Source organism: Taeniopygia guttata, chromosome Z (genome assembly GCF_048771995.1).
Source record: "Taeniopygia guttata chromosome Z, bTaeGut7.mat, whole genome shotgun sequence".
Classification (NCBI taxonomy): Eukaryota; Metazoa; Chordata; class Aves; order Passeriformes; family Estrildidae; genus Taeniopygia; species Taeniopygia guttata.
In genome coordinates this window covers 4,312,499-4,339,835 of record NC_133063.1, presented here as the reverse complement: position 1 = coordinate 4,339,835, position 27,337 = coordinate 4,312,499, and the positions used below count along the sequence as shown (strand labels likewise).

At 47.0% G+C, this 27,337-nt stretch overlaps 1 protein-coding gene across 9 annotated transcripts in view; it reads left to right on the top strand.

The window, feature by feature from the left end:
• CTIF (cap binding complex dependent translation initiation factor) overlaps positions 1–27,337 on the top strand; it is a 145,649-nt gene that overhangs the window by 59,415 nt on the left and 58,897 nt on the right. For all 9 annotated transcript variants that reach the window (XM_072922883.1, XM_030257446.4, XM_072922882.1 and 6 more), the window contains one exon: positions 22,312–22,388. In XM_072922883.1, the coding sequence (XP_072778984.1) occupies positions 22,312–22,388 (77 nt within the window). The remainder of the gene's footprint in view (positions 1–22,311; positions 22,389–27,337) is intronic.

Here is a 27,337-nt window from a genome sequence, read left to right as displayed (position 1 = left end):
GGTCTTTCATACCACAGAATGGGAGAAATACTAAAGTTGGAAAAGACCCGTAAGATCACTGAGTCCAACCATTCTTTCACCACTGCCAGGGCCACCACTGACCCATATTCTCAAGTGCCACATCCACATGGCATTTAAATCCCTCCAGGGATGGGAATTCCACTACTTTGCTGGGCAGCCTGTGCCAGGGTCTGACAGTCCTTTCCATTAAGAAATCTTTCCTAATATCCAATTTCCTAATACCATAGCCTTATTATGAATAAGCCTGATGGCCTTATTCAGTGCATAAATGAAACACTGGAGAAATGGCCAGGAACTTTGATATTTCCATTATTACTTTATTATTATGATTATTATTTTTCTCATTATCATTATTACAGCTTTTGTTGTTATTGTTATAATTATTATTATTATCATTATTACGGCTCAGAGAAGGTTCCTGATTGTGGAAAATGATGTGGGCTTTCTCTTGTTACTGGTGTTACACTTTTGGCTGAGGCAGACGCTGCTATGCTGACTCATAATTCCTGGGAGTGTTTTCCCAACCTGGTGGGCACAGATATCCTATTTTGTAGTGGTTCCTGGTGCTGCTAGTGGTCAGCTGGTCAGAATTTGGGCCAGGCTGCTGTGCTTGCCAGGATAGGAGGCAGTGGGATGTTCTCACAGCCCAGTTGGATTGACTAGTCAGGGGCTTGGGAAGAGCAGGGAGGGAAGGTGGAAGGGACAAGGGTGGTTTGTGCTGCAGCTCTGAAGTTTGGCAGTGTTTGGTGGCAGAGGGGAGCCTTGCAGCACTAGAGGGCACTGCGGCCTCGCTGCATGGCCCTGGAACACTGCTCTGGGCAGAGGAAATGAAGCTTTTCCAAAGGCTTTTTTCCAAGCAGAAACCCCCCTCTGCAGTGTCTCTCACCTCCTGTGCCAGGTCACACAGCTCTCCGTCCAGATGTGACCACCTTGGGCTCAGAGTGCATGTCCAACGTGGGGAAACCTGCAGGTGTTTCTCTGCACCTGGGGCTGAATTTGGGTGAGCTGCATTTTGGCTCTGAGCAGAACGAGGTCAAAACCGAAGGTGTCTGTGACCCCCTCAGTTACCAAAGCCCTGAGGGGAGCTGGTTCTTAGAGTTTAGACATGTCCCATCTCACAACTCCCAGGAAATCCCACCTTTGCCCACACAATCCTCAACTCCATGTATCTCACACGGGATGCTCCGGCAAGGCTCAGTCTGGCACGATGCTCCTTGCACCAGAGCATTTCCAGATGTGCTGAGGGGTTCTCCCTTTCTCTGGAGGTGCTGCTGCCCTGTCAGGGGTGGGAGGTTCTCCTGAACACCCACATTTCCACCTGTCCCTGTCCCACAAGTTAAGGACATGCCAGCCTCAGGAGGAGAGAGGTGGGTACCATGAGTTGCCCACTGCTGGACTATCTCTGTTCCTTAGACCCCAGTTTGCCAGCCACTGGTTTGTACCACAAAATAAGATTAATAATGGGATGGGAATAGCTTTGCAGCTCAGGCTGAGGTGACAGAGGGGTGGACACAAAGAGATGTTGAGACTAGGCTGGGCTTACCAATAGGAAGTGATGGGTTTTGGATTCATGACTAGAGACCACAAAGAAGTAGGAGTATGGGAGAGTTCTTCCTGAGGGATGATGAAGAAAGATGCTCTGTTCTACTTTTAAGGAGTCCACAAGTAGTTTTAGTCCTGTGAACTGCAGTTTTTTGGAGAATTAGCTGGTTTGGGCAAGGGGAATTGTACTGGGGTATAAATAACAGCTCAATAGGCATTTCAGGCTCAAAAATGTCACCACATTATGCTCTGGCTTAAACACACCAGGGAGCTACTTGGATTTTTCCCAGCTTTACAGCTGACTTCCCTTTCAGAAAGGTTTGCTTTTATGCAGCTATATAATATCCAAAGCAAACCTGTTTTGCTTTTTTCCAGTCATTTCTATAGACTCCAAAACACACCCCTTAAATCCTGCCTGAATTTTAACTTCTCAATAATGTTACATTTTCTTCTCCCTTGTTTTCTCAGGGGATTCATTAGAAAACTGAGAGGGATTTTGCTGCACTCCCTTGAATTTGCTGAATATTTTCCTGCAACGTGGAAGTAAAATGGAGGAATGATTAAATTTTTTAAATGTTATTAAAAGTAATTGAGGAAAAAAAATTCCAGATTTCTAAAGATCCCAAGTAAAAACTCAATGTCACTTTGGTCAAGCAGCTATTTCTGCTGGCTTGGCTATTTCCACATCCTAATCCCTTTCCCCGCTCTCTGTAAAAGAGATGAATTTTTAATAAAATGAAGGGAAGGAAGGAATTTTCTCTCAAAAAAAAAAAAAAAAAAAAAAAGTAGGCATACCAGAGGACCAGAAAAGGGAGACGTGCATACATCCCCATTTTCAGAGGGATCTGGAGAGCCTAGAAACACCTTACTCTCTAAAAATCCTGCTAATGGGGGATGTCCTCGTCCCTGGTCCGACAAAATAGGAGTTTAATGTTTCCTGTCACATTTATAAATTTCTTCTTAACCAGAAGATGCTCCCCCACCCTTTTCTGCTGCCTTTCCTCTGATGTTGTGGGAATAGAAAGCAATACAATAAATGAGACCAGAAGTTCTTAAAATGCGAATTTCCTGCCCGGAGGCAGCAGGTAAGTGAATCCCATTCAGCTTGGAGAGATGTATATATAGCTGTGGGTGTAAATATAGGTATTTAGTGGCAGGGTAAGTGTTTATTGCAATGCATGGTGGTTTGGTCAAAGATTGTCATTTAAGTGGGAAATTTGTTGCTGCACACGTCGCCTGGATGTCTCTTCCACAGGGAAAATAAAGACTGTTTATGAAGCGATTAAATGATGTCCTCGCTGTGGTAGCAGACCAAGCTCTGTAACCCAGAGGTCCTTTTAGTCCTGTGTTTGTATTGTCCCTCATTTTATGATTTTAGAAGTACTTTTGGTGGTTGGTTTTTTTCAAGATCATGAAATGGTTTGGGTTAGAAGGGACCTTAAAGATTGTATTGTTCCCATTCCTCTGCCATGGGCAAGGAAAACTTCCCTTAGACCAGTTTGCTCAGAGACCCATCCAGCTTGGCCTTGGGACAATTCCACGGATTCTCCATTAACTTCCCTACTGGCTCTGGAAGTGGCTCAAATATACACATGCTGGCGTGGTCAGTGAAAGAAAACTCTGTGGCCTCCTCAAAATGCCTTTGCTGGATGGTGGGCTTGATTGATTTCATTTGGGCTAAAGGAATAGCAAGTGCAATGTGGTCTCCACACCTTTGGCCGCATGGTGCTGCCCCTGTGTCCATGTCTCCCTTTATTCCTCTTTATCCTTCTCCTGTTACTCCTGTTGTGGAGAAACTCCTCATTGTTAGCTTGCTTTCTTTTTCATTCTTCTTTATTTTTTTTTAATAATTCTTGTAATGTATGAGCAGAGAAACCACTGGAGAATGATAAAGCTTCATTTCTTCCTGCTTTTGTAACCCGCTTCATTATTTTGTTTCTCATTGTATATTCTTCTGAGGTGCCCTGTCCAAACGGAAAGAAAATATGTGAGGTTATAGGAGCTGTTTGTTTCCCTTTAGCTGGAAAAAATAAGACCCTTTGGCTGGAGAAAATAAGCAGGTATCACAGAAGATATGGATTGCTCCTGCTGGTTACCTCTGGGGAAGGGTCTGCTGATATTTGCTCCATCGTGCATCTGTGAGCAACGTCCTAAAGCTGGTGAGCTGTGTGTGCCTTCAGCTGGCCAGCCTTCCTCTTGGTGCTCTGCACAAATGGAGTATAAAAATACATATTCCTTAAGTTTAGGTTGCTGCACATTTTCTAGATGAGAATGAGAATATCTGGGGTGAGCAGCTACATTTACATGGTTTGGAGGAGCAGCAGGAGAGATGAGATACCCTGTCTTCTTGTTCCATGATTGTTCCACAGCAATAATCCAGACCAAGGGCAGTTTTTAATATTCAAGCATGAAACACACTTCACATGAGATGTGCCCTTGTAATTCAAAGGAAAACATGGGTTGAGGATGATCTCCAGTTTTCCAGCCTGATGGCACCGTCCCGTTGCTGCTGCTGGACACCCTGGTCACACCACAGAATCACAACAGTGACTGCTCTGCTCCAGCCATTGTGCCTGTGGTTAAATGAAAGTTTGGTTTTCCTGAGTTTTCTTCTTGTTTGGGTTGTTCCATCCCTCTTGCCCAGGAGCTTGTTCAGCCCTGTATCCAGGATCTTAGAGGTGCTTGGCAGGAGGGTGTGGCAGGGGACAGTCAGTCTGTTCTCCCAGGTAACAAGCAGCAGGACAGGAGGAAATAGCCTCAAGTTGCACTAAGGGAGGTTTGGTTGGATATTAGGGAAAATTTTCTTAATGGAAAGGGTTGTTGACCAGTGCAGTGGTAGAGTCCCCATCCCTGCAGGGATTTAAAAGCCATGTGGATGTGGCATCTGGGGACATGAGTTAGTGGTGGACTGGACAATGCTGGGGAAATAGTTGGGCTTGATGATCTTAGAGAAGTCTTTTCCAACCTATATGGTTCTGTAATTGTATGAGTCTGTCTCTGGTGTAGACAGTGCTGTGAGACATCAGGGATGAAGAAGCTTCAGGATTGCTTGTGGTTGTAGCAACCAACTCAGCCTGAAGGTTATGGAGAGCCTGGATTAGGCAGGTGGCTGTGGATGGTGGCAGGTCTCCTAGGTGCAACCAATGTGCTAAAAACCATCTCCTTGCATGCAGATTTTCATCTGGAAGCTCAGTGGTGTGATTTGATACCTGGATTGTTGTGATAAGGTTTCCACTGGTGCTTTATTTTGCTGTCAGAGCAAAGCCAGCCCTGTGTCCCTCAGTGCTCCCTGAGCCGGCAGTGTCCCTGCACAACAGGTCACCACCCCAATAAGCACAAAGACAAGGAGTCAGGCTCACACTGAAATGGTGCTTCAGCCAGAAAGAGCAAAGGGGGCAAAAAAGTACCCTGACCATCAGTATGTGAGTGGCCACCTCGCATCAGGCAATCACAATATCGGTTTTCTATTTTTTTTTTTTTTATGGTTGGCTTAACAATTAAAAGGCTACACTGCGCTTTGGTTTTTCCAGTCTGCTGCATCGTGTGACCCCAGTGACTCTGAGCTAAGCCTCGTTATATAATGGTGGGGTGTTTTTTTGGAAAACCTCCATTTAATCCTTTCAGAGCAGAATTTGCTGTTTTTGTTTTCTTTCATATCGTCGTCTTGTTTCCCCCCTCCGCCTACCCCTTCCCCGGCGGGCGCACGCTGGAGGCGTCAGTCTGGGAGCAGGGTCCTTTCTTCCCTTTTTTTTTTTTTTTTCAAATCTGCAGAGAAAGGAAAAAAAAATGGTTTATTTTCGTTTGCTTGGGTTACAGCGCCTTTCCCCACCGTCGGGGGGAAGGACTACGTGATGTGCAGCAGGTATTTTGTGAATGGAGCACAACCCTGTGACTCCCCGTCGCTTGACCGAAGGGGGAGGCAGGGGAAGGAGAAAGAAAAAAAAAATAATAAAAACCACCACCCAGTGACTCCATCTGACTCGTTTTGGCTGGAAAACTTTTTCAGCGCCGTGGTTCTTAAGCCAGGAGGAAGCTTTCTTCTGGCCCAAGAACAATAAAGGGGTCAGCAGCCTGATCCTCCCTCCTACACCCTCTTCCTTCCATTGTGAGGGGTCTGTGCAAATATCCCAGGCAGTTTCTGCTGGGGCCTGAGGGACCTGAGCCACACATGTGACATTAAAGAGAGACTCTGCGAACTCAGTAATCTTGCAAAAAGGAAAAGAAGAAGAAAGAGAAAACAAAATTAAATCTCAGCGGAGTTCTATTTCTGGTGCAGTGTTACGCCTGGAGAAGTTACCAGTGGGTGTTTCTCATGGTGGGGGGAAACCCGTCCCCTTACCCTGCCTATGTGCTCCTTCGATGCAGCAGCAGCATCTTCCCCACTTGCTCAACGTGTGGCCAAATCCACACCCAGGGAAGATGAACTCTTTTGTCCCACCAGCACCTTCTCTGTTTCTTGGCATGTCCAAGAGGGGGAATTCCTGCTGCTCCCATAGTGCAGGTGCAAAGCCTGTGTGCTGCAGGTGTGCAGTCTCCAGCAGGGATGGGGTTGGAGGAGGCCCAGCTGCTGGACATGTTGTACCTGTTCCAGGGATTCACCACCACCTGGCAGCACTCGCTTTTTCAAGCCAGCGCTTCTAATGACTTACTCCTCAGATGTCCATCACAAACCATGAAGGTCTGAGCCAGCAATCCCTAGGTTAAAAGGTCTTCAAGAGGTGCTGTGGGGCCATACCAATGTGCCCATCAGTCCTGTCTGTCATGAAGGCCTCCTGCATTTCTTGGGAAGGAGGTTGTACACTGGTCAGAGGGCTGCTGTGGTTTCTGTGATATTTCTCGTGAATCCAAAGCAGTCACAAAGCTTGCAGCCCATGCTAGGTTCTGCCACCATGAACAGTGATTGCCTTTTGTGGTATCTGCCAGGCTAGATGGTATCTCCTCCCAAAGGAGAAGGTGGGACCTGTGGCCTTCTAAGAGAAATCGAGTTCAACGCAGGAAACCACATCATACACTGAAAACCTGATGCATTTGGCAGAGGGAGAGCATATCATGCTCATCAAGTTGTAGGAACCCACCTTTTTTTTTTTTTCTTTTCCTTTTGACACAATTAACCATCTAGCAGCATGCATGACCTCTCCTGGCCGCGTCCCGGCTCGCTGGCCCTTGGCACCGCGTGGATGGCGGTGCCGATCTCGCCGTAAGGCAGTTCCTGCCGTTATTATCTCCTCGCCGCGCCGATAGCGCTTCGCTGGCGATGGCCAGGATTTCCTCGCACTGCAGAGCTTTCCTGAGGATCAGCTCTGCGAGCGGTGGAGGAAGCAGCCACTGCGAGATTGCTCCTGGCCGCCGAGAACGCGGTGGCTGACTTCAAACGTACGTGCGACCTGACATGATCCGAGGGGAGCGCCGCGCCGGCTCCTCTTTCCCCTCGCCCGCCTCGTCAGGGCGGGTGGAAACTCCTCTTCTCCTGCAAGTGCCCCAAGAGCTGAAGCGAGACCAAACATGGTTATGAAAGCCTGTCAGAGGTGGGGGAGAGTTGTCCCATGTTTTGCCTGGAATTCTGAGGGAATGGCGAGAGCACTCACGACCAGGGTGGAATTCAGGGCCTCGCCCCCACCCCTCTTGCAGTGCCAAAGTGTTGGGACTAGACACACTACACACTTTCCTTTAGCTGAAAAGAAAACCATTTGTAGTTCCATTTTTAAGTGCTTAAGCAAACAGATTTGTTATTTAAACTCTTTCCTTTTTTTACAAGTGTCCACGTTTGAACGTAAAAGCAAGAAAGGTGCAGGTTCTTCTTTCAGCCTTTTCTCCTGGTGCTGGAGCAGCTCTCTGATCTCTGCATACAGAGTCTAGCTCCAGGACTTTAGTGGTGCTTCCAAGTATAAGTGATAATTATATTGGCTTTGTTTCCCTCAGTGGAGGGCAGGTGAAGTGTGACAGAATTACAAGATACAGCTCCTTTGCTTATATTCCAGAGGATCAGTGCCCAGCCGCCCTTGGCCAGTGAGGCCACAAAATTTAGAGTTAAAAGTAGCTCCAAGGGTTGCAAGTGTACCCAAGGCTGGGAACCTGCTGAGTTAGAGGTAGAGTTCTGGGACTACTTGATTATCCTGACATTCCTGTCTGAAGGAGAAGAAAACTGCCTTGTTTGGCTTCTACTTGCATCTTTTCCTGTTATGATTTGCATACAAGGCAGAACTTAAATTTATTCTGCAAGTTGTCAAATTCTGAGAGTTGTTGGTTCAGGAAGGGCAAGTCTGTTGTGCAGCAACTGGTGGCTGTGCTCTTCTGGAAGAGCTAAAATAATTTTCCTGACGTGAGGTTGTATTAAAATACAAGATGTTTCGACAGCACAGAAGTCTTTCTGCGTGTGAAAATTAATGATTCAGTGGACACCTAGAGTGATATGCAGTTTGGATGGAGGATACAGGCATCTTTCACAGGCATCTTGCTTATCCAAAGGCACTTGCTTATTTCATGCCTTTGCTATGTTTAGCACGGGTGAATCAGAAGTTAAAGTCCTGGTGGGAAGGACTGACTGTTCAGGAGCAGAGAGTAATGCAACAGAGCATGGTTAGAAGTGAATTATAGGGCAACAGGTAAGGGATGAGAGTGGGACTTGGTGGTGGTCCCTTAGTCCACTCTCAAGTCCAGGCAGGTTGATGCTCTTTGATGGCAGCAGTCCTGATTTCTGAAGAAATCCACAGAAAATGTCCATCTTCTCTGTCCAGGTTTCTCATCTTTTGCTTTTCTGTTCTTTTGAAGACTTGCCTGTGATGAGTGTTTGGAGTGGCTGCCTGTTTGCCAAGAGGGCTTTCAATCTGCCAGAACTGCCTACCTACCCACAGCCACCAAGTTCCTGCCATGGGAAGATGCAATCAAAGCAAAGTTTAAAAGCTCATAAGAAAGGGCATAGAATGGCAAAACATACTCCAGTCCTGCAAGTGACTTCCAGCCCTTTGGAAGCTTTTTGGCATCTTGAAAGATTCCCTATTGGGTGCTGCAGTTTGCTGGGGTGGTTTCACGGATTTTGTGTTTCCATATCTCTCTTCTTCCCCTGTGTGGTCACCAAATAGCTTTTCAGATCTTTACACGTGCAGAAAGACACGTCCAGGGGACAGGTTCAGGGAGCATCCTGCCCTGGGTGGTGAGGGCTGAGGTAGCTGGGAGTTTCTGCTGGAGCTTTAAGGAGTCTCCCTGTGCTGGGAGCTGTGTACAGTAGGAACAGTCATCAGCCTCATCTTACGTGCGCCTCGTCTCACTGGTTAGGATCGCTTCCCCCCGTGGAAACCATCAAGAATTTCCGTTATTTCCTTTCCTCAGGCTTTGTTTGGGTGGGGATTTCTGGAAGGTATTTCACAGGCAGGTATAATTAAAGAAAGACATGCTTGCCTGGAGGCTTGACAAGGTTTCTTTAAAGCCAGGCCTTTAGCATAGTAGCAAAACAGAAACCGTTTGTTTCCCGGTCCAGTGGAGGGGAGGTTGAAAAAAAGGGGGAGCTAATCAGCTGGGAATCATCCCAGTTAAATGCTGCACACTAGGGTTAAGGCCCTTATCCAGCAAATCCTTGAAATATGTGCTTAATTTTAAGTCCCTCTGACTTCAATCTGTTTACTCTTGTGCTTAAGTTTAAGCATGTGCCTAAGTGCTTGGCTGGCTGCAGGCCAAGGCAAATAGTAGACTTAGGAGCAGAATCGCATAAAGTAAGTGCTCTGCTGGACTAAAGTTCCATGGGACAGTGGGTGCTGTGCAGGTCTGGGATGCTGGAAGGGGACAGTGCTGTGTATCCCAGCTCCATCAAGTGTTGGGTACCACAGACCTGAAGCTGTGCTCACCTTGCAGGGAGCATCCAAACAGTGCGGCTTCTAAACAGGTATCTGAATTTCAGCATCTGTTTCTCTGGTCTGAACGCATCAACCTCACCTGTAGCCTTCTGCATATCCCAAGCACAGTCTTGGAAAAGTACGTAATTTATTTCCTCCCCGTTGACAGAAAGGAGCATGTTAGTGGAGGAAAATATTCTTGATTCTATCATCAAAGAAGAAAGGAGAGCAGATTCTATGACCTGACTAATAAATCTTCATAGGAATTTGTGTGGCTGCATTAACACAACAAAAAAGACTCCTGTATTAGCAGAAGCTTTTATAATGGCTTTATCTTCTTCTTTCCCATTCCAAGCTAATTCCTGAAAGCCTTCTTCTAATCCCCCGTTTTGCTCATCCAGCCCGGACTTCTTAGAATGGCAACGGGGTTTTTTTTTCTTCAGTTTTAATCTACAAATGACAGCACTTAAAGCTAATAACTGTAGCCGTGGCACGCACAAAAATGAAGAACTGCCATCAACAAAACAAAAGATGTGTGTTTTTTGAAAACACCACTACCAGGGGTTAAGGGAAATCTGCAGCTGCAACAAATACAGCACTCATCTAACTTCCTCAATAACTCTGCCGGGGGAGCGGGCAGTTGCCAGACTGAGGAAGCGTGGTTAGCCATCCAGTCTTTGAATGCAGCTCCATTTCCCCCTCAAACCCATGGAATTTATATTAACCTCCAGCTTTTCTTAGCTGGTGGGAATATTTTTTTTTTTAATTTGCTTGAGAAAGAGCCTCACCTTTGTTGCTTTGGTTCACAGGAGGAGCAGAGGAGATGGTTCTGCTCCTCACACCTCGCTTTTGCTGGCAGAAGGCCAGAGATGTTAAGTGAATAATTTCTGACGGTGATAAGGAGAGAAAGGTTGAGGCTGCCAAGCACAGAGTCACAGATGTCTGATGACTTGGTTTTGGGAAGGACAGGCTTGAGAGATCCTGGCTTACTGGGTTGTCTGCAATCCCAGCAGAGGTGCAGGCAGGAGGAAGGACCCCAGATGCCTTTAGTATCTTGTACATGGGTGTAAATGAAGCGGGCAAAGAGCAGTATCACACAATCATAGCATGGCTTGGGTTGGAAGGGACTTCAGACACCATCTCATTCCAACCTCCTGCCATGGGCAGGGACAACTTCTACTAGCCCAGCGTGCTCCAAGACTGATACAACCTGACCTGGAACACTTCCAGGGATCCAGAGGCAGCCACAGCTTCTCTAGACAACCTCTGCCAGGGCCTCACCACCCTCACAAAGAACGAAATCCTTGCTAATATCTTACCTAAATCCACCCTTCTTTAGCTATGTGTGAATGCCAGTCAAGATGTCTAAAACCACTTCCAATGAGTTAGTTGTCTATCTAATTTAAGACCACAGGAGATCTCCTCAAGTGAGCAGGGAATGTAGCTTGGGAGACCTCATTTTGCATCCTAGGGCTCCTGTAGAGTCCCTCTGCGATTTCAAAGCCACTTTGGAGGCAGAGCATCTGTAGGGTGCTTGTGGCACTGGTGCTGATGGTGGTGGGCAGGAGTCCTGGGCAGAGAACGGAGCTGGCAGAGACATGGGGGCTGTGCTGGTTGCCAAAATTACCATCTCTCTGGTGGCAAGCAGTTTGGTGTCTCCTTCAGCTTTGTAATCACTAAGTGCATCTGCAGTTTTCCTGTCATGCTCTTTTCTGCTCACTGCCCATTCCAGCCTTGGTGGCCACTATCTCAGACCCTTTCCAGCTTCTGTAGCTGAACCCATCACAGGCCTGATTTTGCCAGTACAAAGGCATCAAGGAGATTAGAAAACAGCTGAAAAAGTTGTAATGAGGAGGGGCAACATGACCCAGGACATCCCACTAAGCAGTGTCTTTGGGGTTGGTCAATATGAGAGCATATCCAGGAGTTGTGTGGTTTCTTGAGTTTTGGTGCTGATTCTTATGGAATCATGGAATGGTTTCAGTTGGAAAAAACTCTTAAGATCATTAAGTCCAACCATTCCCCAGCACTGCCAAGGCCACCACTGATCCATGTCCCCCAGTGCCACATCCACACAGCTTTTAAATCTCTCCAAGGATAAGGGATCCACCACTGCCCTGAGCAGCCTGCTTCTGTGTTTTACAACCCTTTTCCATGCAGAAATTTTCCCTAATATCCAGTCTCAGTCTAATGTTTTCTGTCCCCACTTGTATCTTGTGAAACACCTGAAGGTGCATCCTATGAAATTAATTGAAGAGGCTTCATCCAGCACCTAGTGCTCATCACAAAAGCTGCTGTAGGTTAAGCTTTCTCTGGCAGGAAAGCTGATGTATGGATGATGCCACAGTCTTTGGAGATGTCATGTTTGAGATTTGGACTTTGCAAGGCTTGGGAGAACCAATACAGCCATCCTGCTGCTTGTCCTCTATCAGTTTTGGATAGAAAACAGTTTTTGAGGATTCTTTTCTTGGTGGAGGTGCCAGATCCATTTGCAGTGTCACATTTGGACACTGCTGTAAAGCAGCTGCGAACACGCCTTTCTTACTCATCTGTTTTACTGTTCAAAGCAGCCTGTGTCTCACAGAGGTCTGCAGAAGGTCAGTGAAAAGCCACCAGAGTAGTGAGTAAGAGATGTGATATTATTGACACTCTGTGGCAAGTGCATAATGTTCTCTGAGCTTTCCCCTGCATTAAAGCCCATTACAGCAGGAGGAATCCTAGATCTCAGTGCCTAACAGGAAGATCCTGGGAGGGATCAGACGGACATTTAAGGAGCAGTTTCTTCTCCCCAGGTACAAACTGCCTGTAAACTGGCAAGGAGCAAGTCAGAGCCTTGTGTTGCACAGCCCAAACTCCCATGAAGGACTGGGACTTTTCAAACAGAAGAGTAGGGCTTTTATAGGATTAAATTGGCATGTGCACACTGGGTTATTTCCCAAGCAAGGGTGAGAGACATGGGATCCTCACATGATCTCTGTGGGCTGAGCCAGGCTAAGCAGCAACCTCAGAGAAGAGAAAAGACTTCTCTTGGTGGCATAGTCCTGAGGAAAGTACATTGGCTCTGTCTCCAGCCAACTGCAGACAGGAATATCAGTGATGTGAGAATGTTTCCAGCACAACACGAGGGACTTGGCAAGGGAAAGAAAAAGACCATGCTTTAGCCATGAAGATCTGTGAGAAATGTCCACTGGTGGGCCAAAAGGAGCTGCCAGTACCATGACCATATTCAAGTTGATGCCAAAATTCCCTTTTGCTTTGATAGTGCAGCATATGGATCACAGAGATATGGATCATGTTTTTTTAAAAAAAAACAAAACAAAACAAAACAAAACCAAAAAAACCAAAAAAAAACTTATTGAATTATAAACTATTGCTTGCAAACTGATGATGTTGAAGAACTTCATGCACTTGGAAGGTGTCCAGCAGGAAGTGCCAAGGGCTGAGCACTGAGAAAGTTCTCCTATTGCCTCTGGATCTACCCATGGTGAAAGAAAAAAGAAGTTGTGTGTCAGGCAGTGATGCTGTCACTTTGTAAATAAGGTGTTTCATAACTGTTACCCTGTCCCAAATCCCAGGAGCTTGCAGGATCTTGAAGCTCCTTCAAGCTGAAGACCTGGTCTGTCCAAGAGAAGATGAGCAGAGGCCTGGTTCTGGGGGATTGCACAGATGGACATGGAAAACACACCTTATTTTTAATAGTAATGGTGAAAGGAACATATTCTTGTATGTAGTCCATATCACCTGGGAACAAAACTGAGGTTCAGGCATACCTGGCCAGAGGGGCCTGTACCAACACTGGGCATAGCACAGAAAGTTTTGAGCTCAGAGGTTCCTAATGTTCTCCTCCCTGAGGCCCTATCAGGTGTGTTTATGCGACATCTTAAAATTTTATCCCAGTTCTTCCTGTAGGTTTCCTCCTTGTGAGGATGGAACAGTGGGGAGGCATTGAGGGACCTCCTGCCATCCCACCTCACTTCATTTCAGCTGAAGAGACGTAGTCAAACAGCATGCCAAGGTGCACAAATGGGGGTGTTGGGCTGTGAAGAGCACAGGGGACAGGAAAACTCAGACTGGAGAACATGACAGATATAGAGAAAATGTATATTTTAAAGAAAAGTGAGGTCCCAGAGGCACTGAAATATCTCAAATTATAAGTATTCCAATAGCAACCTCATAACACTCCTAAGGCCCAGGTAAAACTGTTTTTCCCTCACCCCCAAGCTGGTGCAAGCCAAGGAAAATTTAAGAAAAGCTTTTCAGAGTAGTGCAGCCCTTTCTCAGGATGAGCTTGGGCTACCTGGACAGACTGCAAACCAAATAGCATGTGTGGTACCTCCTGGTTGCAAGTGATGTGGGCAGTATTTATTCCCAATATTAGCAGAAAAAGGCTCCTTTTTCCAGGGAAAAGCAAACCCAGGTCATCAGTGCAATTTATTTTAGTGCTTCTTTAAATAATCTGCATTTGAGGACTCCAAGCAATGGTGTGGTTATAACTACACTTACTGGATAAATGTATTTATTTATGGATGGGATGCTTTACTGCTGACAGTACCGTTTGTTTTTAAGCCTGACCAGGGTAGAGGAAATACATACAAATAAACAATAAACCTAAACAACACTAAAATAACATCAGTTAAAACAATTAAGAGTTACTTCCACTCGCAAAGTATTGTTCCCATTTTGCTACAACATGGGAAAAAGCTCCATTTCCTAAGTGAGCTTGTAACTGATTTGGGATTTGCGGATTCTGGTAACAAAAGGGGATTTCTTTTGTCTGTTATTTATACTCTTCCTATGGCACCGTGTGTCCGTGTCGGCGTGTCTGGAGCACCCTGTCTCAGTGCAGCAGTGTCTCCAGCCTGTCCCCATCTCTGGGCCTGGTTGGGCTTCTCCTGGTGTGAACTTGTGTGTTGGCAGAGGCAGTTCCTCCTAGGAGACTTTGTCCTGGTTTTTAAAGTTTTATTATCTCTGAGTTATGTATAATTCAGGAGCTCAGGGACCAAGAGTTATAAATAGACCCCGGAAAATGCACTGTCAGTAATCAGCAGAAGGTGTCAAGGAAGGTTCAGGCCATGCTTTAATTGGGATGCTCTGCCTAATTATTCTAATGCTTTAATTGCATTTGCATCCTTCACCCCTCACAGGGAGTTTCATGCCGGGTTGTTCTGCCTTTCTCTGTGTGTTTTGTGCCATCCCAGAGGTGGCTGCAGAGGGATGAGGTGGGCACAGCTTAGCTGCCACCAAGTATTTTGTGCCATCAAGTATTTTCAATGTTTTCTTGCCTCTAGCTGTGTGCCTGCTCTCTGTCAGGAGCCAATAACTAACACCAGGGAGAGGTGATGGGAAAAGAAGGGTCTGAATGATACCGCTTTGAGTCTAGGACTGCATGTGTGGAGTCTGTGGCTCATGAAAACACCCATTATTCTGTGAGAAGTGCGCACCAGAACACTCACACTCAGCAAATCCAGGAGTTTGTGTCCAACAGGGGAAGGCAGAGCCCTGCAGGGAATACTGCAGGTGGTTTTAGTGATAATCAAGGAGTGATGTTTAACTGTGACAGTCCTGATCACAGTCATAGCCATGCCACCCTTGTTTTTTTTGGGTTTTTTGGGGTTTTTTGTGAAAAAGTCTCCTCCACGGTGCTCATCACTGAGGCATGTGTACTGCAGCTACACATTCAGCCTCTGCTGGCAATTCATGATTTATTGTGCACACCCCAAAGATGCAGTTAATACAACAAATCCTCCAAACTGGGATATCTCTCGTGGAATTACTTAGGATCACAGAAGCACAGAATGACCTGAGCTGGAGGGGATGCACAAGGATCATTGCAGTCCAACTCCTGGCCCTGCACAGGACAGGTCTAAGAATCCCATCCTGTGTCTGACAACGTTTTCCAAATGTTCTTGGAGCCTCTCTGGGGCATGTTGCACTATGCCAGGATTCATCAGACCAGCACATCCCACTGTTGAGGTCCTACAGAGCATCTCTTCTCCACGACAGAGCTTCATAGATCAGTGGTGGCAAAACCCAGAGAGTTTTGCTCCTTTTCTGGATCCTGGATGGCTGGAAAATAATTTCTTTGTCAGTCCTGTGGTTTAATTTAGCCCTGGCTCCAATCACTGAGGTTGAAGAAGGTGTCCTTGGAGGCTGCCAGGACCCACTGTGCTATGTTGTGGGTGAGGAAGGGTGGTAGAGCCATAACCATCAAATACTGCAAGGGTTTACCTGCCTTTTATCTTGTGTAGGGAGTATTTTGCAAAATTGTTGCACTTCCTATTCCTTAGATATTGAACATCAACTGCTTGCTTATTCAGAAGCAGCTCTTATTGTAAGCACCTTACAGGAAAATATGAATAGCTTGCAATTTAAAGGAACAGATTTATCACTTACATTTTAACAGAGAGGAAATAATTTCTGTGTGGCTTCCTGGCAGTGTTTGGTGTCCTTCCATGGCCTCCAAACCAGGTCAAGGCTTTAGTTTGTGCCTCAGCTCTCTCCTTCTAAGATGTAAAAAAATCTCCTAATCTCCTTGTGGGTGACAGACCAGAGCCATGGGAATTCCTGGAAGAGGAAGAAGAAAGTGGCCTCTGAGGAGAGAGGTCTGCTGGAAATACCCACAGGATTTCTTAATGTATCACTGAATCATGGAATCCCAGAAGGATTTTGATTGGAAGGGACCATAAGGCTCATCTCATTCCAACCCCTACCATGGGCTGGGACACCTTCCATTGGAATCACCTCCAACAGAAATGCCATCCTTGGGTGGATAGAGGTGATGGGGATGCTGCCAATGTCACCTTTGCCATGTTTTTCACATGCAAGGGGCTGGCTGGGATGGTTGTGCTGAATATATTGTCACATTCAACCCCATAGGCAGCATGATTGTGTGACTGGAACGATAAAAGTTAAATATATCTGCAGATCTGTGCTGTCCTGGAGTTCCCTGCTTTGGACAATCCATCCTATGGGCAGGTGAAGGCCTTGCTGCAGGGTGTTGCAATTCACTGGGTGGGTTTCTGCTGATCATTTCTGGAACCACTACGTATTTATCTTTTTACACTCCCTCCAGCCTCAGAATTTCTGTTGTTCCCTTTGCATGGGCAGATGGGGCATCCTCAGTGATTTCAGCCCCACCTCACCCTTCCCACTCTCCCAGAAAATAAATCCCACCCTGAACTTTGTGTGCAATAAAACTGAGCGAAACTCCCAGCTCCTACCTCAGGCCTAATAACCTGTTTGTTCAGTTCAGGCCTTCTGCAACCATTTGTTTAAGATAAGCAAGGGCGGATGTTTCTGGAGGGCACAAAAGGCTCTTGAGATAAAGCTCCAGCGGGACTGATCCTGCACCGTGGCTGGATCATTTCCTTCTCTCATCACCTGAGTGTAGTTTTTTTCCATCAGTCCAGTGCTTTTTTCAACCTTTTGTTCACACTCAGGGTTTCAGTGTTGCTGTTTCCTATTCAGAGGTCTTCACCTGCTTGATGATCACAGGCTGGGGTTGTTTCTGCTGCATGGGGAATGTCTGAGAAAGAGGTGGAATAAGTTGTTATGAGTGAAGGCAGTTGCTCTGTGGGCTGAGGTTTCACATCTAAAAGTCAGGCTGTAAAACACACGGATGAAGCAATGAGCCCAAACCCCTAGAAGCCCCTTGAGTCTTTGTGAAACACCCACAAGTTCAGCCACCTCAGGCAACACTTGGGAATGCAGCAGTGGGGGAGAAGAGGAGGAGGGAAGGGTGCAGCTTGGTCCCAGATAGGGCTATCTCCTCTCTAAGGCTTTTGATTTCAGATGCCAAAGAAGTTTCTGTGGTTTGCTGCCTCAGGGCGGTCACAGAAGAATCAGTGGCAGGAAAAAGCTCGGCCTCATTCCTGCTTATCAAATTGTGACTTGGGAGTATTCATGGAAGGGAGGCTGGACCTGCCCCAGCCTGAACCCCCCTGCCCTGGGCTGATCCCCAGCGTGGGCAGCAGGGCAGGGGGGTTCTGCCCCTCTGCCCCTGTGCTCAGGGCTGTTCCCCTGCACAAGAGAAGCTCCAGGGAGAGCTCAGAGCCCCTGCCAGGGCCTCAAGGGGCTCCAGGAGAGCTGCAGAGGGACTGGGGACAAGGCAGGCAGGGACAGCACCCAGGGAATGGCTCCCACTGCCAGAGGGCAGGGACAGATGGGATATTGGGAATTAGGAATTGCTGGCTGGGAGGGTGGGCAGGCCCTGGCACAGGGTGCCCAGAGCAGCTGTGGCTGCCCCATTTCTCGCAGTGGGGTGGAACTAGATGGTCTTTAAGGTTCCTTTCAACCCAAATAATTCTAAAATTCTACTAATATAACATCCCCAGTAAGAAATGAAAAGCTGGTGCCCTTCTCCAGCTTTTTCAGATGATCCTGCTGCAAAGGAGGCATAAGAAAAATCATAGCAAATTCTTTTTTGTAGGAGGGTAGTGCTAAACCTAACCACTTCCCTCCTCTGTTCCTGCCCCTCTTCCTCATGTCCCTCCCAAGCCAGTATCCCACAGGTACTGGGCTGGGCTGTGGAGTGGCGTGGGATCAGCAGAGGGATGTTGCTGCAGAATGCCAGTGAGGTCTTGAAAGCTTTTTATTTGTTCTTCCATTGAGCTTTGATGTAAATGTGTCTGGGGAGCAGCTTTCTATATTTCCAGAGACAGGTGGACAGGGATGAAGCTTGGACAGACACCTTCATTAGGAAGGTAAAGCACAAAAAGAGAGCACATGGCCTTCAGACCTGTTGCCTGTGACCTCTGTTTTCAGCAATTCCAGTTGATGACAGATTTCCCTTGCTGGCCATACGACAGTCACCTGAGCTTGCTGGACATCACCTTCTCCGAGAGTTGTTTTCATCAAAAAATCTAAAAACATGTATGCACATCACAACACAGCTGATCTCTGGGGGACTGGCCAAGAGAGTAGACCATTCCAGAACAACCCTTCTTTTCCAGAGCTTTCGGCCCTTCTTTTTCGACCATGTATGTTTATGATTTGAATTGGAACATATGTGCATTAGACGTCCCACGGGCGTCTCAGGTTCTGCTCCAAGCTTCCCACCATGCAAACCACAGAGTGTTTCATTCCAAAACTGAAAATTAGCCCTATTAGCAATTCTTTCTGTGACCACGGGCTCCTTGTTGCTTTGTTTTTCCCACACCCATCACTTACAGAACAGCATCACTGAAATACTGGTTTGTTACCTTCTCCAGCCACCTGTGAATAAATACCAAGATAAAACCCATTTGGGAAGGAGACCAAATGTGGTCTTGCTGCCCACTGAGAAGTTGCAAACATGCCTTTGAAAACCACAAACATCTGAGTGTGATGGTGTTTCCAGCCAAAGCAGGAGAAAAACCCATCCCTCGTGTAGACCCACTGCAGAGCAGAGGGTGGTCTTCTGCCTTTTCCTTTGGCTCTGTTCAGGGATTCTGACTTCAGAAGGAGTGTGTCTGCTGAAAGATGAAAGAGCTGCATTTCAGATTCGCGTTGTCCTCAGTGACCTGGCCCTGCTGAAGGCACTTCCACGGCTGTCTCCTGCATGACCCATGGTGGGCAGCAGCCTTGAGACAAGGGCTATGTTTTCAAAGCTCTCACCATGCCCTTGGGATTCTATCCACACCCACCCCATTACCTTTGGTCTTCTCCAACCACTCCGCCCTACTTGCAATTTGCAATTTGCTGATATTTCCTTTTGCATCAGCTCGCTGCACAGAAAAAAAAAAAAAAAAAAAAAAAAAAAGGTCAACTTTTCTCCCTTCCAAATTTAGCTTTGTTTAGACACCAAAATAGACAAGAGTAGGGATCAGTGACTAGTTTTTTCCAAAACATTGTCTCACGAGGAGGACTGAGGAAGGGAACTACTCAGCTGGAGAAAGGAGATGTTTGATTTTCATAAAAGGGGACACGAAGTTCTCCTCTATTCAAGCACAAGCAGTGTCCAGGAGTGCTCCTTGGATTAGGAATTTATTCCTATGTAATTAGTTCATATCTTATCCTGTTGACGTCAGCAGCTGGTGGGTAGAGGTCTGTGGAAGCACAGGCTTCTCTACAAGGAGGACATGCAGGAATGCACCACTGTACATATGGTTTCTAGTTGGAGTGAGCAGAAAGGCAGCTCCTAAGGCTTTAATGAGGTCTTCACTAGAGGAAACTGTTCCTTGTGTGGAGCGGAGATAGTTTCATTTTTCTGAGGTAATTGTATTTGCACATGTGTCTGCAATGCAGCTTAAATTCTTAAAAACACCCCAAGCGTTAGCCTGCTGTGGTAGTACAACATTTAAAAACAGCCTCACTAATTACTGTACTATTTTTAGCCTCATTTCCTAAACTAGCTGTGCTGATGGGGCTGGACTGTGTGTGTCTCCTCCTTCCCCTCCTTTCCTCATTCAGTTTGGTATCTGTTGGCCAATTTCAAGTAATTTTTTCAAAGGAACAGAGATCTCATAGATATCAAGCTCCTCCTATGCCTTCAGTGAAAATAAATGATTGAGAAAGTGAGTGATGAGGAACACTCAAACCACAGCCCTCAGCAGTGAAGTAGCTTCAGTATGAGCACCTGGTCTGGTGGAAGGGCCCTGCAGTGGCAGATAAGTTGGAACTGTATGATCTCTAAGGTTCTTTCCAACCTGAACTGTTCTGGGATTGTGTGATTCTAAGCTATTACAGAATCACGACAAGATATTCTGAGATGAAAGCCACTCACAAGGATCACCCAGTCCAGCTCCTGCCCTGCACAGACCCCCCAATAATCCCACCCTGTGCATCCCTGGCAGCGCTGTCCAAAGGCTCCTGGAGCTCTGGCAGTGCCCATTCCATGGCCCTGCACAGATCCCCCAACAATCCCACCCTGTGCCTCCCTGGCAGCGCTGCCCAAAGGCTCCTGGAGCTCTGGCAGCCTCAGGGCTGTGCCCATTCCCTGGGGAGCCTGGGCAGTGCCAGCCCCTCTGGGGAAGAGCCTTTCCCTGATATCCCACCCAAACCTCCCTGGCACAGCTCCAGCCCTTCCCTGGGTGCTGTCCCTGTCACAGAGAGCAGAAACTGGAGCTGTCCCTTAGGAGGAGCTGCAGACCCCAGTGAGGTCTTGCCTCAGTCTCCTTTTCTTGAGGCTGAACAAGCACAGTGCCCTCAGACACTTTATCATGTGGCTCCTCCAGACCCCTCACCATCATTGTAGCTCTCCTTTGGACCTTTTCTATTAGCTTTGTATTTTGGCTCAGTTAGTTCCTTATGGCTTGAAGTCTTGAGGAGCAAAGCTCTGAATGGGAAGGCTCCAGCTGCCGTAGGGCTGCTGCTGCAGCACTTTCTCCAGGCTTTTTGCAGTGATCAGGATGGATGGTCACAATAAACCCTGTCTGCCTTCAATTTGGTGGTGCCTTCTCTGGCCTAAATCCATCATCCCCAGGAGCCTTTCTCCTCCATTACATCTTCCCCTGGAAAAACTCAAAATACAATTATCTTGGTAACTGCTACTGAAATCAAGTGCCGTTTCCAAAGGCTCTTTGCACAAAGAGAGAGGGATTTTCTTCTGAAGTCAGTGTGTTACATTGTCATGCCAATGTCACAAAGCTGCTGCTGGATGAGACACATCCTCACCCAGCCCTTGCCCTTGCCCAGGCTGCTCCCTCATGGCCCCTTGCACGTGGTGATTCCCAGCAGTGGCTGGAGCTCCTGGCTGAGATAGATGGTGATGGAAGTAAAAGGAGCAACTTTTACAAGGCTTTTATTGCCAACTGGGGAAGGACAATACTGCATAAATAAAATTCATTATGGTTATGACAGCTCTGTGGTCCCTGGAAAATAAATAATACTTTGCACTTACGCAGAGCCTTTCATCCAGGAACCTCAGAGCTCTGTGTGAGCATTAACAACACCTCATCATGCCCATAGTAGGATAGTAAATACAGCAGCCCCCTTATCAGATGAACAGACCACGTCAGAGTCGGCACCTTGAGTGGAAAGAGGGCACTGGAAATGCAGCAGCTGGAGTTACACACAGCTCTGCCACTGCCTTGTCTTGGAATCACAGAATCCTAGATTGCTTTGGGTTGGAAGGGACTTTAAGGTCATTTAATTCCAACCTCCCTACCATGGGAAGGACACCTTCCACTAGCCCAGGAGGCTCCAAGCCCCATCCAGCCTGGCCTTGGATACTTCCAGGGATCCAGGGGCAGCCACAGCTGCTCTGGGCACCCTGTGCCAGGGCCTCAGAACCCTCACAGTAAAGACTTTCTTCCTAATTACTATTAAAAATTTCTGCCTAATATCTCATCTAAATCTGCCCTCCATCTTGGGCTTGGGAGCATGATTTACCATCCTTGTCACCTCAGTTGTTTCCTGTAAGATGGGTCCCATCTGTCCTTGCTGCAGGGGTGGCATAGGCTGACTCCTTCATGGTGGGCAGGCTCAGTGAGGTGTTTCTGATGCAGTTGTTCCCTTCCTACCAGTGTGAGGGCACAGCCCCAGCACACCTACCAGCTGTGGCTCCTGCTGGTTTCCCCAGGTATCCTCAAAATGGTGCTGAGCATCTTCCTTTACAGACATTTTTTCCGCCGGGTTTTGGATAAATATACAAAGGTTGCAGCCCAGGGAAATTGGATGGCTTAGTGTGTCATGGGTGAAGTCCTTGTCTGTCGTGTGAATGGGATTTATACACATGTGATCCAGTCATTTGCCCTGTGTTGTTTCTTCTATACAGAAATTGCAGATAACTTAATTTCCTGCTCCTTGCAATGGCCCTGAGAGATACAAGACATCTCAAGATTTTCAGAGCTGCTTTTGTGGGGTCTGGGATGTTTTAAGGCTGTTTGGGGAAGCTGTTTCTTTTGCCACACTCACGTGCTGGGTGTACAGTTCTGTCTCACTCTCAGCCCTTCAATTTTGATGCCTCCTGGAGCTGATGGCTGCTTTTCCCTCTGTTTTGCAGGGTTACCATCCTTTGCCTCATGAAGCTGAAATCGCACACACCAAAAAACTGTTCAGAAGGAGAAGAAACGACCGGAGGTAGGTGAAACCTCTGCAGTGTTTGGGTTTTTTTAAATCTTCTCTTCTTCGTTGCACCTCTTCCTCACCTGCCTCGTGGTGAGTCTTCAGACAGCACTGCTGTTCAGCAGTGTTAGTGCATTCCAGCACTAGCATCCTGAAAATATTTTGGGATGTGTCCTGCATTGATCCAGGAGTATCTTGAGGACCTTCTCTTCCCCTTGAACTTATTCCTGCATAGCCAGATCCCCTGACTTGTACTCAAAGAGACAGCTGGCAGTCTTTTGTCTGTAAAAGCTCCAGCCCTTGCAATTTGCTTCGTCTTTTTCTATTAAAAGGCAAAATGTGATGAGTTTCAGGGCTACCTGGAAAGTGGGTTTGGTTAAGAGGGGGTCACAGCCAGCCTCAGGTGTCTGTGGGAAGGAGGAGATGTGCTGTGCAGGCAGCTGAATTCCTGTGGCATTGGTGATTTCAGTCCATTGAGTTAATTTAATCGAGTCAATTGGATATTTAATTGTGTAAAATGCATATCCAATTATATGAGGGCATCTAAAGCCCTTGATGGGAATCATGACTATGGTTGAATGTGAAAAAAAGTGAGGAGTAAGGGAGTTAGTTGTACATGCAGCTTTATTTCTGCTGACTTGTTCTGCTCCAGCTGACTCAACGCACCCAGGGCAATAAAGCAGTTCTGAAACCACGACTTTGAAAGATGATTGAACAGGAGAAAAAGTGGCCAGTGCTTTCTCCTGGAATAAACAGTAGTCTGTGCCTGAGCTGTCACAGGGGGCGTTTTTGGTGAAATCCTGCAGACAGCTTGGAGTGTGTGCTCAAATCTCGCCATCCTGTCTCATGAACAGCTAGGATGTAGTTTACTCTGCATGGTTTGATTTTTCTACACTTCACTGAGGGACCAAAAAAAGAGCTAAAAAGAGTTTTCTTGGGCAACCTATAAACATTCTTCTGTGGTCAAGATGGTTTTAGCAGCAAACTCTGTTTCCTCTCCTTTTGGGGACTCCCTCCTTTTTAGCTGTACACAATTCAAAAAGCCAGTCTAGTCTTCTTATTTGAGGTGGGTGGGAAAAGCCTTATTTCAGCTGGGTTGCAGCCCTGTGATCTCCAAAACATGGTTATAACCAAGTCTGCTGTGTTGCAAGACTGAGCTAGGTGGGCTTAACTGGAGCACTGGGCTGGGCTGCTCTGAGGAACCACAGTGGAGTTTAGGGAGTTCTGTTTCCATCTCTGGCCTTCTTCTGCCATACAAAGAGTGCTTGATGCTTTGGGAGAGGAGACCCTCAGGGCCAAGAGGTCTTCTGCCTGAAGCCCCATGCCCAGGGCTGTGATGAACCATGGAGCTGTGTGCTGGTTCTTCCCTCTCATCCAAAAATCTTGCCAGTTGGAAGGATGGGAGGAAACATACCAGATGTGCATTTCTGTTTCGTTTTTCTTTCTGGTCCCTTTAGATAAGCCATCAGCAGACAGAAGCATTCAGTCCTCCAGGGCATCCCTGCCTCCTGCACAGATGGCAAGGAGAGATAGCAAAAGAAACTGCCTTGGGCTGGGGTTGGAAGATCACGGGGTGAGATACAGCCCTGGCCAATAGCACTGGGATAATGTCCTAGGGGAAGAGAAAAAAGCCTTAAAATCCAATTGATCCGGCATCATTCCGGAGGAGACATGGGGTCACTTCAGCCCTAAGCAGTCACAAATGAAATAAAACGGAAAGAGCAGAGGGTATGCACTTCTGCCCAAGTCCTCCACGGTGCTGTTAAATCTTAGCCAGAAAACCATATTTATTTCAATTTCAAAAAGCTAAGTGGCCTGAGTGGAGGGAGCTGTAATGAAAAAGCAGTTTTTAAAGTAATTATTTAAAAGGAAACGGCATGGTTCCCATCCCCTTCCTTCACCTCGAAACCTCAGCAGCCTCTCTTTCCCCAGGCCACTTGTTTTGCTGCTGGAAGTTTTCAGCATCCCTTGTCTCTGTAGTGCATTTGGGACTAGGAGGGGAGGTTTTGTCCTTTTAGTGTCACTGGAGTTGCTCCAAGAGAGCACTTGCTCCTTAAAATTGATTTCTAGCAGTGAGTTAGCTCTCAGAATGTTTATTTTATGTAGAAAGCATGTCAGAAGTAGGAGAAGAAAAGGGCAGGAATGGGGGGTTGGGGGAAGGGGATAAGAAAAAACCAGATTGTATCAGAAGGGAATAGGAAAAAAAACAGATTGTATCAGAACACAGACTACAAAGCTGTTTACAGTTTATTGCAGTGCTATTATCTTAATGTCCCAGGCATCAGTCTGGGGCAGAAAAGCTCCATTCCGGAGCTGGTGGAGCCACACAGGTGATATAAAAATTCCTCAGGGTGAGGTTTTATGTTAGGCAACATAGTCAGGAGTAATGGGATTTTTGTTTAAAACCTCATCTGGATATGGAGAGAGTCAAAATTGCAAGAGTGTGGATGAGACATCAGAGGCAGTTAGGCTTAGAAGAAACCTAGCAGGGCCATTTGGTGATGCATGGGCTGGGAAGGGTCTGGGAAGCAGCTCTGGATGCCTGGACCCAAGGGAGGAAGGGCTGGTTTCCTAGAAAGGAAAGCAGCCAAAGATGGGATTAGGGCTGGTATGCAGTGGATTTGCAAGAAGAGAAGAGGTTGTTCTGCTAAGTTAGGTTAGAAACAGGTGTGGCCCCAAAGTCCTGGGCAGACCTGGGTCTGGTTTTCATGGGGCAGCTTTTCCTCTTCTCCTGAAGCTGGTGGGTCCTGGAGCAGCACCCTGGGCCCCACAAGTAATGCCTCTATGGGGTGCAGGGGTTCTCCCTGCCCAGCACGTGCCTCATCCAAGGCTGACAAATCCCTGGTGACCATGCTGGGCATCCTCCTGCCGGGTGCAGGAGTCACCCTCACAAGTGGCCATCCAGCTTGGGTCAAAATGTCAACCCCCAGTTTGACCTCTGCTCGATGCACAGGTCCAGCTGGCCTTGCCTGGTTGTAGGTGACCTTTGGCTTGGTTGGAGCTTTATAGAACACAGCTATTACAAAAAAAAAAAAAAAAAAAAAAAAAAAAAAAAAAAGCCAATAAAGCAGATTGGTACACAGAAATCTGACTCTTTTGTTTCCCAGCTGGTCTTACAAGTGGCACTGATTGCCTCCCAGAGCATGTGTGGGCTTCTCTGGCCTACTTGACTGTCACATTCAGCTGGGGACAGTGTTGGGCTAGTGAAGCACCTTTTGTTTCACATGCAGAACAACGCTGATGTCCGACTCTGCTATAAATAGCGCCTGTCCCTGCTTCCTTCCCGTCACCTTTCCTCGGGAAATGCTGTCCCTGTGCTGTGGAGGAGCACAGCTCACCTACCCTGAGGTCTCTGCCACACACCTTTCGCTGCCTTCAGGAGAAGCTACCCCAGGAGAGTGACCCACAGCTCTCTCCTTGCATATGTGCTATGTTTTTATCTTTCCCAGTAATTTTTTTTCCCATTTTTTGTGGGTGTCTTATCCTTCAAAGCATTCAAGGATGAGGCTCTGGGTAACCTGGCCTAGTGGAAGACGTCCCTGCTTCTGGAGCTGAATGGTCTTCAAGGTGCCTTCCAAGCCAAATCATTCTGGGATCCTATGATTTTCCATGGATGCATGCTTCATTTGTTGCAAAGATAGGCACGAAGAGCAAATTAGATGTAATTAAAAAAAAAAAAAAAAAAATCGGGCACATTTTCCATAACAGCAGTCAACATCAGAGCCACATCTACTGGAGGGTTTGCTGGAGGGTTGCACATGGTGCTGTAAAAGCCTACAGGAGGTGGTGGGGTCCTTTCTGCAAAGAGTTTATGGTCAGGGCAGCAGAGTTACCACTCCCCACCTCTCCTGGCAGAAATCCTGCAGCCAGTGTCCTCTCTGTTGGCTTGGAGTCAGGAGGTGTGACTGCCATCTCCTGATGAGGGTGATGGAAGGCATCACTGCTTTCTGGGCTCGTGGAAGGAGAGCAGCACAAGCAGGTGTTGTCATACCATGTCCAAAGGCACCAAAGGCTGCTTAGTTTGACCTTCCAAGGGCAACCACCTCTAGGGAAGAGTGGAGTTTTTCAGGGTAGTGGCACAACCTCTCCTGCAAGAAGAAAGATACTGTGGAATGTGGGGCACAACAGACCCATTTCTCAAGTTCTCACCTCAAACCTTTCCCAACCCAGTGCCTCTCTGCTAACACAGCACAAGATGTGTGGGATGTGATCTGCTTGGGCAGGTGAGCTCTGAGTTTAGCCCCTTATTTTTCAAAAAATTCCCAAACCCCTATTTTTTTAAGCATTACAAGATGACTTTGTGTTGCCCAAGGTTGCCCCAATTCCCACGGCCTCCTGGTGTGATGTGTTTGGGATGGAGAGTCCAGCTGGCCAAATTCTTTGGCGTGGAAATGCATGGAAATACACGCACAGAGGCTTGCCCCAGCCTTGTAGGAATGATAAAAAACCTTGCATGTTCAGATAGGCTTTACAGGGAATATATGGAGTTGAAATATATGGAATTGCAATAGGACAGGTGAGGTTGTACCTATTTCTTGGTCTTCTGGTTAACAGTACTGAGATGGTTCTGTGGCACTTGATGAAGGGTTTTCCTGAAAACCACAAAAGGATTGTTGGGGAAGTCTTCAAAAGTTTGCACCATTGAAATCACTTTGGTCCAACGTCTTGTTGGATTCAAAAGGCTGAACAGCTTAGCAAAAGCAAATCCTTGGGTGTGCACAGATGCTGGCTGGTACCTCATGGCTCTTTTGGAAAGCATGGCATAGAGAAGAACCCCATGTCCTGGAGAGGATGGAGTAAAAGCCCAAGAGTAAATCAATACCCTCTTTGCAAAAGGCCCTTGAATGCCTTTTTTCAATAGAAAAAGTGGGAATCTCTTGTGCTTCTGTGCAGCTGGTGTGTCTTCAGGCTTTGAGGTGACCAAAGCCATGAGGGGCTTTGTCATGCTTGTCCCAGCCAGGATT